Source organism: Carlito syrichta, unplaced genomic scaffold, assembly GCF_000164805.1.
Source record: "Carlito syrichta isolate Samal-C Ts95f unplaced genomic scaffold, Tarsius_syrichta-2.0.1 Scaffold288619, whole genome shotgun sequence".
Lineage (NCBI taxonomy): Eukaryota > Metazoa > Chordata > Mammalia > Primates > Tarsiidae > Carlito > Carlito syrichta.
The window spans coordinates 112,178-128,075 of NW_007232715.1; the positions used below are offsets into that span (position 1 = coordinate 112,178).

Consider the following 15,898-nt stretch of genomic DNA (forward strand, 5'->3'; position numbering starts at 1 on the left):
ACTAGGATGCTACTTAATTCAAGGTTTATTGCATCTGAAAAAAATGCATTTATTATTAAAGGAAAGAAGACAGTGGCCTGGATTAAAGCCACACAAACTGAAGCTGTGTAAATGTGTATTCTACAAGGCTACATTCTGTGATTGACCAGCTCTATGCCCTCATGAAATGATTTAACTTCTTGAGTTTTCTTTCTTGAGGTCCAGGAGTAAGAGCGGAGTTCAAGTGCACACTGGATGCTCACAGCTGTGAGACCCTAAGACATTATTTATTCTAAGCTTCAGTTTCCTTGCCTGTAGAATGAAGATTTAATGAGGTAATGCATACAATATATTAATTAATAATAGCAAATAAGTTCTCAACTGAGGTTAGTTATTAGAGAGAGAAGGTGCATGCCCTCCTGACATGTTTTCATTAAAAAAAGATTGTTGAAAATTAATAATTTTTAAGAATAAATTGACATTCTGATTTTTTCATCATCATTCTTTCCTAAGATCCCATCTCTAAAAGAACAATTCATTTTTCTGGACACCGATTATTATGCAATTATTTATATAATTGAATAATATATAACATATATATTTTTGAATAATATATAACATACATATGTTATAAATATATAACATATATTTATATAGCATCTGTTATGTTTAAGGTGTGGACCTAGGTTACTACAATGTTAAGGATATAGGAAATACTGACTATAGCGAACATAAAACCTGCACTCTTGGAATTATGACTTCATGAAAAGCTAGGCAAGTAAAAAGGCAGTTACAATAGATGATGATAAATGCTTTGATGGACTAAATACAACCACATATAGCCGATTCTTTAAAAATCAAGGAAGTCTTCTGAAAAGAAATGTAGAAAGCAATGACCATCCAATCTTCAATAAGTGCCTAACATAGTTCTTGGTACTTAAGAGTTACTCCCGTGCCTTTGGAGGCTGAGGTGAGTGGATGGCCTGAGCCCGCGGGTTCGAGACCCGCCTGGGCAACTTGGCGAGACCTCATCTCTACAATAAATCAAAAAATCAGCCGGGCGTGGTAGCGCACGCCTGTAATTCCGGCTACTCGGAAGGCTGAGGCGGAAGGATTGCCGGAGCCCAGCAGGCGAGGCTGAGGGGGCCGGGAACAGCCGCTGTGCTCCAGTCTGGGTGACAGAATGAGACTCCGAGAGTTACTCAAAAATAGTTATCTGATTAGTAATTCCAGCCTTATTCAAACTATTGTATCCATTATTTCTGTCCCAGACATTTCTGTGTCCAGAGAGTCTGAAAATCTCTGACAGTAATTTATATGTGCCAAATTATGCAGGGGAATCTGATGACTAAAGGTAGGACTACAATACATTTTTTTCTCCACTACATGACAGCAAAAGCTGAGGCAATACCTTATTTTATCCATATTCAACAAGCATACGTCTAGCTTAAGTGACAGATGGAAGTATTTTTTTAAAATTATTTTTAAAGTAGGTACCATACTAGCAGCTTTTTAAAAGGTTCTAAAGATGCTGCATCAACAGAATTTTCTAAAGGTGCTTCTTTTTTCCTAAAGATGCCCTTTTATGAGCAAAAAAATTTAAAAGGACAGACTATTACTTGTCTGCTCTAAAGAAGCCTGTGATATAATTTTACATCATAAAAATTATGTTTCAAAATGTGGGCATAAACCTAAACAGCAGAAACACAATGTTTGTGAAGTGTTTCCTACTATAAACTCTAAGTAAAAGTAATGAAAGGATGAAAGGGAATTAATGCTTTTCAACACTATTGTTACAGAGCTTGCCAGTGCCCTTGAAATATAATGGGCTCTACAATCAATTTTGTTAAACACATTTGAAGTTTTTGCAAGAACTATTGAAGCAACAAGATAATCTGCCTAATCTACTAAGAAATTAAACAGAATGCTATTTTCTTCTGCATTTATGACTTTTTAAAAGAAATATGAAACCATAATCATTTGAGTCAATAGTCAACATCTTTTAGGATAAAAGAAAAAACTATTTAAATTGTTTTCAGAACAAGAACTACTCTGTATTTCTGCACATCAAGAATAACTCTCCTGTAAGTTCGTTAAGTGAGTAAGCAGATAATTTCATCCCTCGGAGCTTTAAATGTGCCACAGTAATGAGTACACCAACTGGCCCTTGAAGAAGAGAAGCTCTTAGAAAATGAGACTCACTTTTTTCTTCATTGTATTAAAATATTCCAATCCTAGATACAAACCTCAAAACATTTTAGCATTAGAAAAAGTGTTATTATATAGGGAGATACACTGTCTCTTCATCCAAATCCTTAATGAGCTTGTATCATTCAAGCTCGTAGGGCCAGAAGGACCGTTCCAGTCAAAACAGTATTAGGCCTAAGCCATTCATAATATATGACCTCATCACGGTGATGTCTGTGCCAGGAGACTGTTCCTAATTTGTAGCCAATTTGTGCCCACCCACTCATTTCTTAGTATAAAGACTGAAAGAATATTTTCCTTTCATGCTTTCTAAGTTTATTCTAACACAGATGATCGTATGGATTAGGGAAGTGGCTCGAACTACAAAGCATCAATTTAGAAAATTTGCTGTGGAAGATACGTGACTTGAGTACTCCTCGTTTTGGGTCTGAAATTTGCTACTGAGAAGTACATGAGGGATTGTACAAGTATTTCTAGGGCAGTGATTGCCTATAGAAAGCATAGAGTAGCATTAGGTTCATTATTGAGATAATTTGGAACCAAAGAGCACATTTTGCCTGAAATACCCAAATTAATGAGGCCCCTAATTTTTACTATAGTCTGAATGATCAAGATAACTAGGTCAACTGCCACTCTTGATTATACTGTATGGATTCTGTCTTGGTTTAATTTGGTGCTAAAAAACGTGTGTTATTCTTTGAGTAATGATTACAGGTTTCCACTAATGAGTAATGTTCACATACAGCACACTAGGGCATTTATTAGATTAATCCTTTTGACATTTCAGCAGTTACTGTGGATCTGTGACATGCCAGTCATGATATCTTGATGAGAAGATCTATGCTGAGAAGGTCATTATACTTGGAACATGGAGGTAAGAGAAAAAAATGGAAAAGACAAAAAGTAGCTATTGGGAATGTAAAATGGTACAGCTGCTACGGAAACAATATGGTGGTTTTTCAAAAACTTTACAATAACATTACCATATGCCCCTGCAATTGCTCTTCTGGGTATATAACCCAAAGAGTTGAAAGCAGGAAGTCAAGCAAAGCAAATGTATTCATACCCATGTCCCTAGCAGCATTATTCATAATAGCCAAAAGGTAGAAGCAACCAATGTGCCCATTAAAAACACAATGCGGTAAATTCGTGCAACAAAGTATTATTCAGCCTTTCAAAAGGAAGGGATTTTTTTACACACACTATAATATGGGTGAGTCCTGAAGATGACATGCTAATTGAAATAGGCCAATTACAAATGGACGAAATCTGGACAATTCCCTTTATATGAAGTACCCAGAGTAGTCAAATCCATGGGGAAAGAAATGAGAATGGTCATTGCCAGGGGCTGGGAAAAAGGGGTTGGCAGTATTGTTTAGTGGGAACAGCACTTTAGTTTTGAGAGATGAAAAGAGTTACAGAGACAAACAGTAGCAAAGGCTAGTACCACAACATAAATACACCTAACGCCACTGAACTGTACACTTAAAGATGGTCAGGGTGGCAAATTCTGTGTCTATTTTTATATCATGAATAAAATAAAGAGAAAGAGGGAGTCACCCATGGACTAGTCACTGCAAGCAAAGCCAAGTGAAGGTAAGAAATTTCGATTGTATTCTACGTGTATGAGAGGCTCTTGCGTGGTCTCTCCTGGTTGGAGTGGAGGGGTGAATGAAGTGTGATTCAACTGATATTTTTGAAAGAGCACTCTATTTTTCTTTCTTTTTTAAATGTTTAATTATTTTTAAAATGGGGGGTACAAATGAGGGTTAGGTACATACGTGGTCATCATCCAGGTAAAGTGTGGGTACCCTTGTTGATGTTATGAGCCTCCCTCCCCCGGCAGAGTCCCCCTACTGCCAAACCCTTTCTTATGGTATTACAATAAATATTCAAGCTCCACTTATGATTGAGTCCATGTGGTATTCGGATCTTTGCTACTGTGATAAATCACCGAGTATTATAGACTCTGATTCCATCCAGGTTGCTGCAAAGTTTGCAGTTTTGTTTTTCATTATGGCTGCATAATATTCCATCGTGTAAATGTACCACATTTTCTTTATCAGTCTACTTTCCATGGGCAGCACAGTTGGTTCCACATTTTTGCTATTGTGAATAACGCTCCAATAAACCTGTGTAGGCGGGTATCTTTATTATAGCGTGATTTGAGTTCCTCTGGGTATATTCCAGAAGGGGGATTGCTGAGTCATATGGAAGGTCGATTTTCAGAGTTTTTAGAAATCTGCACACTCTTTTCCACAGAAGTTGTACTAGTTTACATTCCCACCAACAACATAGAAGTGTTCCCTTTTCTCTGCATCCTCTCTAGCATCTGTTGTCTTTTGAGTTATTGATGATGGCCAACCTCACTGGAGTTAAGTGGTATCTAGGAGTGGTTTTAATTTGCATTTCTTTGATGATTGGTGAGGTTGAGCATTTTTTCATGTATTTGTTGGCTGCTCAAATGTTTTCTTCTGAGAAGTACCTATTCATAACTTTTGCCCATCTTTTAATCGGGTTGTTTGTTTGGGCACGTTTGAATTCCATATAGATCCTAGATGTTAGTCCTTTGTCGGATATACAGTTGGTAAATATTTTTTCCCATTCCGTGGGCGGTCTCCCCACTTTCTTGGTGGTTTATTTGGCTATGCAGAAGCTATCCAGTTTGATGAGGTCTCGCATGTCCATCTTGCCTTTTATGGCATTTGCTTTTGGAGAGCTGATCAGGACTTGGTTGCCTGTTCCAATTTCCATAAGGGTGTTTCCTACATTTTCTTCCAGGATTCTTATAATTTGCGGTTTTACATGTAGGTCTTTGATTCATTTAGAGTTGGTTTTTGTGTATGGTGATAGGTAGGGAGAAAGATCACTCTATTTCTCTGGGTGAAAAAGAGTTTGGAGAGGGGGCGTAGAAAGAAACATGGAGACCAAGAATTATTGTGCACTTGTCTAGGTGGCTGTTGTGAAGTTGTTGCAAAGAGCACAGATTTAGGACATCTGAAAGGCATCCAGTCAACAGAGCTACAGATTAGATGTGAGTAGTGTGAGAAAAAGGAGATTTAGTCATAACTCAAAGGTTTTTGGCTGGATAATATACTGAAATGAGGAAAATCAAGTGAGTTCTCTGTATTATGTTCAATTTGAGATGTCTATTAGTCTCACTTGTGGAGATATCTAGGCAGTAGCTTGGTAAGTCCAGAGTTTTGGTGAAAGGGCATGGCCAGATATATAGATGTGGAAGCCACAAATATAAATGGCTTTTAAAATAAATGTGTATGAATATAGATATAGAGTATGTATGTATAAAGAAAATACAATTAAGATCATATTATTTGATTAAAACCACACTGAGATACCACCTAACTCCAGTCAGGATGGCCATTAGCAATAAGAAAAAACAGATGCTGGAGAGGACATGGGAAAAAGGGAACACTTCTACACAGTTGGTGGGAGTGTAAACTAGTGCAGCCTCTGTGTGAAATCCTAAAAGATATAAAAAAAAAATGACCTTCCATACCACCCCACAATCCCTCTACTGGGAATATACCCGGAGGAACTCAAATCACTCTATGAAAAAATACCTGCACATGTATGTCTATTGCAGCATTGTTCACAGTAGCAAGAACATGGAACCAATCATGCTGCCCATTGAAAGAAGACTGGATTAAAAAAAAAATGTGGTACATAAACACAATGGAATATTATGCAGCCATAAAGAAGGACAAAATTATGAACTTCACAGCAACTTGGATGGACTTAGAGTCTATAGTACGGAGTGATCTATCACGGAAAGAAAGAACTGAGTATCACATAATCTCAGTCATAAGTGCACCTTGAAAAATTATTGTAATACTATAAGAAAAGAATTGGCAATAGTGGGAAACTGCCAGGGGGAGGGTGGGATTGGCAGTAGTGGGAATTTCCAGGGGAGGGGGAGCACACCTCATCAAAAAGGGTACCTGTATAATGAACATTTGTATCCCTAACCCTGAATTGTACCCCACATCTTTAAAAGAAAAACAAATAGATCATATTATTGATCTGTTCAAAGTCCCCCCCCCACCATGTGTTTCCATCGTATGCTGCAAGGCTGAGTTCCTTATAGTGGCATAAAAGGCCATACATGCTCTATTTCTCTCCCTGCCCCCATGTCTGTGATCTCTTTTGTTCTGTGACTTTGCTATTTGCTTCACACTGGAAGCTTTAGTGTTCCTCAAACACATCAGACACACGTCAGCCTCAGGGCATTTGCACTTGCAGTGTTTTCTTCCAGGAAACCCCCCCATATATAACTTCCTCTCACTCCTTCAAGTGTGGTTTTTTTTTGTTTTTTTGTTTTTTTTTTGAGTTGGAGTCTCACTCTGTCGCCCAGGCTGGAGGGCAGTAGCACGCTCCCGGCCACCGCAGCCTCAACCTACTGCGCTCCGCCATCCTTCTACCTCAGCCTTCCAAGTAGCCAGAACTACAGGCTACCACGCTTGGCTAATTTTTGATTTATTGTAGAGACAGGTCTCGCCAAGTTGCCTGGGTGGGTCTCAAACCCATGGGCTCAGGCAATCCATTTGCCTCGACCTCCCAAAGCTCTGGGATTACAGGCTGAGCCACCGAGCCCAGCCTCAAGTGTGTATTTAACTTCCAACCATACCCTTCCCTGACTACTATATTGAAAATTATAATCTTTCCTGCATCACTCTGAATATCCTCTCTTATTTCCCCCCATACGATGAATTCCCACTTACTGTGCTATTTAATATGATCATTTCATTGCTCTCTGTTACATTCCCTTTCATAAATTTTCTAACTTGAGTGTTTAGAGCAGTTCCTAGGACAAGTGCTCAAACATTATCTAAATAAAGTCTATATTTCCTACAAGATTAAATACAGCTGGCATTATAAGTAACTGCCATTATGTATACAAATTACCTAAGTTTTGTATCACTCCATGAGATGAGACTTTAAAGAAAAAAATGGAGTGAAAGGAAACAGGATGAAAATACAGTTATTAAAGTTTTTTTTCTCTTAGTGGCCTGGATGATTTGTCTGTGACAGCTGTTGCTTATGAAAATGATGGCCGCTGCGCACCGACCGTCTGCTGTGGCTGGCACGGCCAAATGGCGTCAGGCTGTAGGTACTTTTGACAAATACTCGCATATTTGTTCTCCATTTATGTGCTACATTTTATGGATCAATTTCTTAGAGTTTTGTCCCAGTCCTTAATAGCCTATATTTCTCTTCAGCGTATTACATAAAGCAATTGGTACACCCACACTCTGTCTTTCCGGGCAGGTCTGATACATACTAATGTGTTCACTTAGGGCCTGTTCTCACCAATGGACATCTTTTCCCTTAGGCCATCCACCTCTATAAACTTTGAATGTTATTTGTCTGTTTATTTATTGCAGCGGACAACCACTTTTCTTCGCCATCGAACCCTATTCTGTATGCTTTTACCATTCAACTCTTACCATTTTCTTAGTATTCATTTCTTAATATATCTTAGAAGTTTGCATGCAACAAAATGTACTCAGTGCTACATGACTCTATGGGTTTTGACGAACAGGTAACATCTCATGTCCACCACTCATGTCGTGATACAAAGCACTCCCAACATGCCCCAATGTCCTCAGGCCACTCTTTGGGAGTCACGCCCCCTCTCGATTTCTCATTGTTTGTTGTAATAATGAACTGTAAAGATGATTTCCTCTACGAATGGAAAATAAGCTCTTCTGAGTCATCTTTATTGATTTTCCTTTTTGATTAAAATTTTTAAGAAGTCTAGACTGTGTTCTTGTTCCTAATCACAATGAGGCAGGGGCCCGTCTAAGACAGAGACGAGGACCTTCCCAGAATAGAAAAAGAAAATGTTAGAAAGAAAGTGATGGGGCATCGTCAATGTCTAAGTGTGCATGAGTAACCCAGTGACCACCTTGTGCCATAAAATACCCAATCAAAAATGCATGTTGCCATATAAGGGAGACAAAGGAGCTAAAATATAATATAAGGCATTGCCTTGTTGTGTTGGTGGTGGAAGTGGAAGGAAGAGGATAGACTCCAAATCTATTAAGAGGGTAGAAGTTACAGGTCTTGGTGATTGGATGGATATTGACTGACAGAGTGAAATGGAAGAGTTGAGGATGACGGGGTGGCTTTTGGCCTGGTTGATGGGTAGATACTGGATACCAGTACCAAAGTGAAGAACGCAGTCTGTATTAAGAGGAATGATACCTTGAGAGATCGGCTCACAACCTCCAGCTGTATAAAAGGATTTGTGTTTGAGCTCTCTATCTTTTCTGTATTTAAAAATATCAAAGGAAGAGTCAACAAAAAAATCTTTACAGCTATCCATATCCTTCCCAGTTTTGAATCATACAAGATGTGATTATTTCACCTTCCTCTGTCTCCAGTTCTGTCACCAGGATGAACAACTGTCAACTAGTTTGATGTAGGAGAAGAAAAATATTTTATATTCTACCAAAAGTACTGGTAATAGTCTTACACCACTTAGTGAGTAATCTGCTGGTTTAGAGGCCAACTTTATTTTTATATTTATTTATCAACTATACCTAGCTAGGTTTCTGTCTTCTATGTTCTTTTGCAATTATTTGTTTATTCTGAGGCCAGATAGTACTATATTGATTTTTAATCATGTTTTAAAGTAACTGTTAATGTTTATTAGGCTTTTTCAAAATTTCTTGGAATTACTGTACATTTATTCTCCCATATAAAGTTTAGCCTGATTGAAATTATATGAAATTAATTATTAATTCGGGAAGAACTAATGTTATATGATGTTAAGATTTGTCATCCAGGAACGCATATATGTTTTTATTTATCCATATCTTGTTTTATATTTTTAACTAAAATGTTATTTTTTTTTCTTCATATACATTTATTTACATCTTGTTAAGTCTTAGATGTTATATTTTAGGCTGTTTTATAAATGCACTCATTTTTAATGCCTAAATTAATTATTGGTACTATAAAGACAAGCTATATTTTTGCATATGTATCTTGAAACTTGCTGTCTTATTAAATTCTCTTACCCATTCTAACAGATTTTCAGTGTAGTTTCTTGGAATTTTCAAATATACAATCACACCATTTGTAAAACTAACATTTCTTTCTGTCTATAATAAAATAGTATGATTTTTAACTGTGTTTGTTTTTCTTACCAAAACATCTATACTCTTGAATTCAAGAAATATTAGAAAGCTTCTCACACTTGTTTGAATTTTACAGCAAATGTGTTTAGTGTTTTTCCACTTAACATAATGTTTGCTTTTAGTTTCTTACAAAACCAATAAAATTTTGAAAGCATGCTTATGTTCCTATATTAAGATGAGTTTTCTTTTTAATTGGCAATAATCGCCTAATTCTTCAAAATACCCTCTTGCATTTATTGATATAATTATGTGATACCTTGTTAAATTATACCTTTGTTAGGGGATGGGCTTTTAAGATAAACTGAATATATGCTTTCCTTTTGCAACAGAAACAAATCCATTTATTTTCTTATGCAGACAACAAGGCTTTATCATCATGAACAAGGAAAAGCTTCATATGACCAATGGGACGAGTGTTCCAAATTACAGTCAGAAAGAACTGCAGTTAAAGACTGAAAACCAATTTATCAAAACCAGAAACATGGACACACTGTTGAGTACTTTGCTGCCATTATCATAGTTAATTTTCACAAAGATCCACTGACAAGGATACGGTTGTTATTGTTACAGATGAAAAAGGCGCAGAGCTTGGGGAAGTGAAGTTACTTGCGCGAGACCACAGAATGACTGGAGCTGGATTCAAACCTAGTCATTGAGATTCCAGAACTCATTTTTCCTCTTGTATTTTATTTAGGAAAAAACATCAAGCAAGTCATCGGGGAATTAGACATCCCATGAGTGCATTAAAGTTTGCTACAGCCAAGGCAAGGACTTGAAACTTCTTTGAACATTGATCCAAGCCCAAACAATATGTGCCACCCTTTGTACACTGGAACTTGGAGATTCTAAACAGCCATTTGCCCAAGAACTGAAGCAGGTTGTATCCCAAGAACTGAAGCAGGTTGTATATTACTTTTGAAAATTGGTTTTGGCTTTGCCTGCTATACTCCTTTTGTGTAAGATGAAGTTCACATTTTTGACTACATTAGTGTTGCACTTTCAGAAGTCTCTGCATATCTGACTTTTGCTAGCTAAGCTCCTTCACTTTAGGGCCGAGGTTTAATTTTAAATCACATCATTACTGATTCTATAGAGCGATTTTTACCTGTTCACTTCAAATTAAAAAAGGTAAAGCGGCACAAACAGATCCTCGAGCTCAGTTTCTTGGAGGATACTTTGTTGAACTTCATCACAAATTCTCTCCTTTCCTTATGCAAGACATTTACATGAAAACCTTGAGGGAATTCTAATGATCTTGTTGTTTTATTTTTAAGCTGAAATTTTGAGGCGCAAAATAAATATTTTAAAACTTCCCAGCTGTCAGTAACAGCCACGTGCTTCCCAGGGAACCCTGAACAAATAGTGTGGTTTGGTTTCATAATTACTTTAACAAAACATCCTAATTAAAAGGGCAATCCTTACGGAGTTGGGGTATTTCTCCAAGTTACTGTTATCTTCATACGGCTGAAGTCAAGCCAAGAAGGCAAGAGGAACTACAGAAGTCGCAGGAGACGATCGGCAAATAGCACTGCCTCTGTTTAGCTGACTTGCAGGGCTCAGAGTTGCATGGGGAAGCGTAGATCACTCCCTTGGGGATGGCCAGGAGAGGGAAGGGGAGAGTTCTTGGCTATGCAACACCACACGCCCTGGGAGGGCAAGGCTGCAGTGCCCTCCAATGCAAATTTCCTCAGTGAGAGCAGGGAATGCCTTCCATTTCATGTGGTTCTCCAAGGGATTGCTCTCTCCCTATCCTTGATTTTAGGGAAATCAAAGTCACTCTATATGAACATTTCTGACTTTGGAGTCTTAGGACTCAGGACTTGGGACACAGAGCTTTCCAACATTAGTCAAGAAAGTTTCAGCAGTGGGCGGAAGTCATTTATATCTTATTCTATGTCTTAAACGTTTGCATAAATAAGTTAAAGTGAGATGAATATTTAAAGAACATCCCTCTCTCTCTGATTTTTTCTCTTTTAAATAGAGCAAGACTGCAGGCTGAGTGTTCTTTTCAAGCTACTAATAACTAGTCTTGAATTTGGACATTCATTCAAATATTAATTCCTATCAAGGGTTACACTTTTGAATGTTTGAATGGGGCAATAAATATGAAACAAGAACAAAAGGAAGGGAATCAAAGTCAGTCTAAGGAAGTGTCTCAGTGGAACGTGATCAAGGGTCAATAAACGGAGTGACTTTGGTACAATTCGTTTCTTATAGCAAGTGAAATACACCTGTCTTCCACTTTTATCTAGTTGAGTGCCCTGAAACAGCTTTTAATTTCCATTATATTTAAACATAAACAATTTCAGATCATAATCTATAATAATATTATGTGCAAGAAGTGTTAACTCCACTGGCTTTCTTCCAATAATTTTTTACTTCTTTTTTCAGACTGCTAACGTGTACATTATAAGAAAGGATAAGAATAGTGTCAGAGCCGGGCTTGGTGGCTCAGCCTGTAATCCCGTGCCTTGGGAGGCTGAGGTGAGTGGATTGCCTGAGCCCGTGGGTTCGAGACCCGCCTGGGCAGCGAGACCTCATCTCTACAATAAATCAAAAAATCAGCCGGGCGTGGTAGCGCGTGCCTATAATTCCGGCTCCTTGGAAGGCTGAGGTGGAAGGATCGCCGGAGCCCAGCACGTCGAGGCTGCGGTGGCCGGGAGCGGCCACTGCACTCCAGTCTGGGCAACAGAGTGAGACTCCAACTCAAAAAATAAAAAAATAAAAAATAAATAAAATAAAAAAAAGAATGGTGTCAGAAATTATTACTCAAATCAAGAGATGGAAACGTGAAAAAAGAGGCCATTTTGAAATGTATGGAAAAGTGTTATGATAATCAAATGACAATACAGTGACATATACATGAGTGAGGATACATTTTGAATTAATAGTTGCAGAAATAATACTGCCAAGGGCACTTTTTAAATGAATGTCTTCTGTGCCGTCCCACACATTCTTCTCTGTAATCCTCGTTGTCAGAACTTCAGAAATCCCTTTCCCTAAAGTTTCTAGTTCACGTTCTACTTGGTTTATGAAGTCTTTTCCAATCAGTGAAACCATTATTTGCCTGTGCTCCAATAGAGCTGTTCTCATTATATTCATGTTTGTACTTCCAGTGATTCAGAGCTCTATAGGCTTTTAAATTATATTTCATAATAACGGCATCTGTACTCAGAAAAAAGTAAGAAGAAATTCTGCCTGTAGAAGAGGGCCATTCATTATTAATTCAAAAGCACAGAAAAGTTCAGACAATCCCAGTTTATTAAGACTTTACTCATAAGCCTGGCATAGATTCTTGATTAAAATAGATGTACGAATTGGATTATATTTAGATCACACAGATGTGAAAAGCGTGGAGTTAAACGCGAGTTTTGGGCCATCCAACAAGCGGTGATTTTGTGTTTCGGTTCCACTTAGATTGTGACTCATTCGGAGTTAGGAGAGCATATAAGTCAAGTAGACAATCCCCTTCTTTCTGGATATTTTATAAGAACTTCAGCACCTGTGCTCCATTTATTTTCATGCCTTCCAGTAAGAAATATAGCCCCTTAGTTTTGGGTAAATGAAATGACCTCGCTTCTTAGAATTGTTCGTTTGCCTTGAATCACTGTCTTTATTGTCACCAAGTCAGTGCTATGTGAGTAGTGGGGATTTTGCAGTGATCACCTGCTCTGGACCTCAATACACAAAGCCTAGCCTTGAGTTCCAGTTCCACAGTTACTTGTTGACAACTTGATCATGTGAGTTATATTTTCTTAGCTTAAGTTGCTCTTCTTTAAAGCAAGACTAACAGTGAACATTCCATAAGGGTAGAAGAGGAGATAAAGCACAAGTATATAGACTCTAAAGGTTATTTCTCAAGTAAAATAGAAAAATACATGTATGTATAGCTGATTGTCACCACGCTTCTACTCTTTGCATTCGATAGATTATATCTTCATGACTTTAAGTTTAACCCCACTGAACTCTTACCATGCATACCTCAAGTACCTGTTGGGGTTCATTCTCAGGATATCTGTTCTTGCTTTTCCTTCTACGTGGAGGGCTCTCGTCTTATCTATTTGTATGACTGCTTCCCTCACTTCCTTAATGTCTGGGCTTACATAGCCTTAATCAGAGAAATCTCTTTGACTCCCTACATAAAAGAGTACTCCCTAACCATTGCTATTTCCTCTACCATGCTTCCTTTCTCTTCAGAGTATATATCAGTACCTGTCTTTATCTCAGTGAAACACACTCAAGAGTAGAATCTTTATTTATTGCTTCATTCTCGATATGTAATGTCTGGTATATATTGACTTTCAACAAGAAATATGTGTGGAATAAATACATGAATGGATATTTCCTACTCCTGAAGGATAAGAGCTTTAGGAAGTGTCACTTTGTATATTTCCATGACTTTTCCATTAAGATAGGTTAAATAATATATCTAAGCCTAAAGATATTTCCTATAACCTCCAATATTACCTCTAGGACTGTCATTCGGGTTGTATGTGTTTGCCTACTTCTAATACTTTTTTTTTTTGCATGTCGGTCAGAGTAATCTCTACCAAATGTAATTCTAATTAAGTCACTTTTTAAAAACTTTTAGTTCCTTGCTTAGGGTAAAGTAAGTTATTGCTCTAATGACATTCTCACGACAATGTTAAACATCCTTAATTTGGTCTTGCCAGATTTAGAAACTGCCTATATCTTATAGATCTCACCTTATGCCATCTCTGTGTTTCAACCTTGATTGCTCTTTTTCTGTCCTCAGACGGTGCCACTGTCATCTCTTCAAACCTACATTTACCTCACTCTTTATTCCTTCGTCTCAATCTCTAATGTACTCTTCTGCTCAGCTAATTCTTATTCATCATTCAAGTCTCAGTTTAAATGCAAGTCTTCCATGTCTGTCTGTCTGTTCATCTACTTGTCTGGCTATCTATCTGTTTTATGTTGAACCACGGTTTTCAAATATCCAATCAGGCTGGAACTATAACAATGACAATTCCCTCTAGTTCACCAAAAATGTCTTCTTTGCAATAATTTTAACTCCATAAGGACCATATCCTTTCCATTATTATTGCATCTTCAGAGCTAAGCACAGTGCCTGATGCTTGGTAAGATTTCTATAAGTATCCTTTGCACTAATATGTGGTTATATACCAGTGATTATCTTTATTGTGGGAATACGATCTATCGTTTTACTGGCACCATAATTATTTTATTGAAAATCTGTGACTATGAGGAAATCACAGATGACACCCATTTTTAAAAATGTTATTTTTTACATTTAGTCATGATGTTTGCATTCCAACAAAAATTTCTAATCTGCTGATTTTGGAGCTTCTGGTTATATTTAATTTATTGATATGTGAATTTCATATGAACTTAGAATCTCATTCTTAAACATCTCACAACAACTATTATTTAAGCAAATGAAGTAGACCGTCTTTTATGAAGGTAACGATGGTAACATAAGCAAAACAAAAATACATATTGATGTTTTACAGAAGCCTCCTAAGAGAATCAGAGAAGTTATGTAATGTAATTTTGTTTCATGATTACTGTTAGAAATTTTAATAATTTCTATAAAGATGATGGTTAAGGCCAATTATTAAAAAATAAATTTTTAAAAATCTCCTTTCAGATAAGCTTGAATAAAAGCAACTTGTTATAAGACCGTAAGTGATGTATGATTCATGCTATACCTTTTGTGGGATAGCATTACTTACATGGCATTGTTGAAGCCTATGTATTCATGAAGATTTCTCTGTTGTGTCTTCTTTTGTTTTGCATTTGAACATATAGGAAGAATAAATGACCCTAAGTTGAAGTTCATGGCTTTTGTAAAAGACCCTTTGAAGCTGAGGTAACAAAGAAAACAGAAATCAGAGTGACAGTGACTGGGGCAAAGTCTTACCATCAAGGTCATTCTCAGGAGTCTCCGCTGTGTACCAGTTGGAAGGTGGTCCGGTGCCATTGACTGTCATGGCTGACACTTGGAAACTGTACTGACTTCCTTTCTCCAGTCCTATAAAAGAATTTTCCACAGGGTGAAAAAAAGTTGCTGAGCAGCAGCTGTGGCTACCTGGGGTTCAAAAAGCTTTAGCAAAACGTGAACAGTAGTTGACATGCTTTACATTGCTTGCAATTGTTGTGACAATAGTTGCTGTTTTGACCAAAGGGGCAGACATAGCACAGCAAGAAAACAAAATATTTTTTTTTTTATCTGTTCCTTATGGGCTTTCTCTTTAGGTTATAAAAGCGCACCCCTGAAAACAGCCTCAGGTGTGATGCAGATGACAAAGTATGAACAAAGAGGAAATCATTTTTCCCACTGGTCACCAGAGCCCTACCTGTAAATCAAGAGCGGTCGACCTAAACAGCGGAGCGACGGGTCCCGCCCGAGACAGAGGCGTGAACCTGCTGAGACAGCCCGGCTCGCAGGGGCGATCGTCCCGCCACGCGTGGAGGGGCGAGTGGGTGAGGGCACGACCCGGCAGCCGCGCCGCGGACCGGCGTCCAGGCGCGCCGGGCGGAGGGAGCCGCCGCGCGACCCTCGG

General features: G+C 37.9%; 1 protein-coding gene across 1 annotated transcript in view; it reads right to left on the reverse strand.

Annotated features, from left to right (window-relative positions):
• Positions 1–15,898, reverse strand: part of DCC (DCC netrin 1 receptor) — a gene marked incomplete at its 3' end in the record, with an annotated part of 403,497 nt that overhangs the window by 108,668 nt on the left and 278,931 nt on the right. The window contains exon 9 of the mRNA XM_021710347.1: positions 15,256–15,366. Coding sequence (XP_021566022.1) covers positions 15,256–15,366 — 111 coding nt within the window. The remainder of the gene's footprint in view (positions 1–15,255; positions 15,367–15,898) is intronic.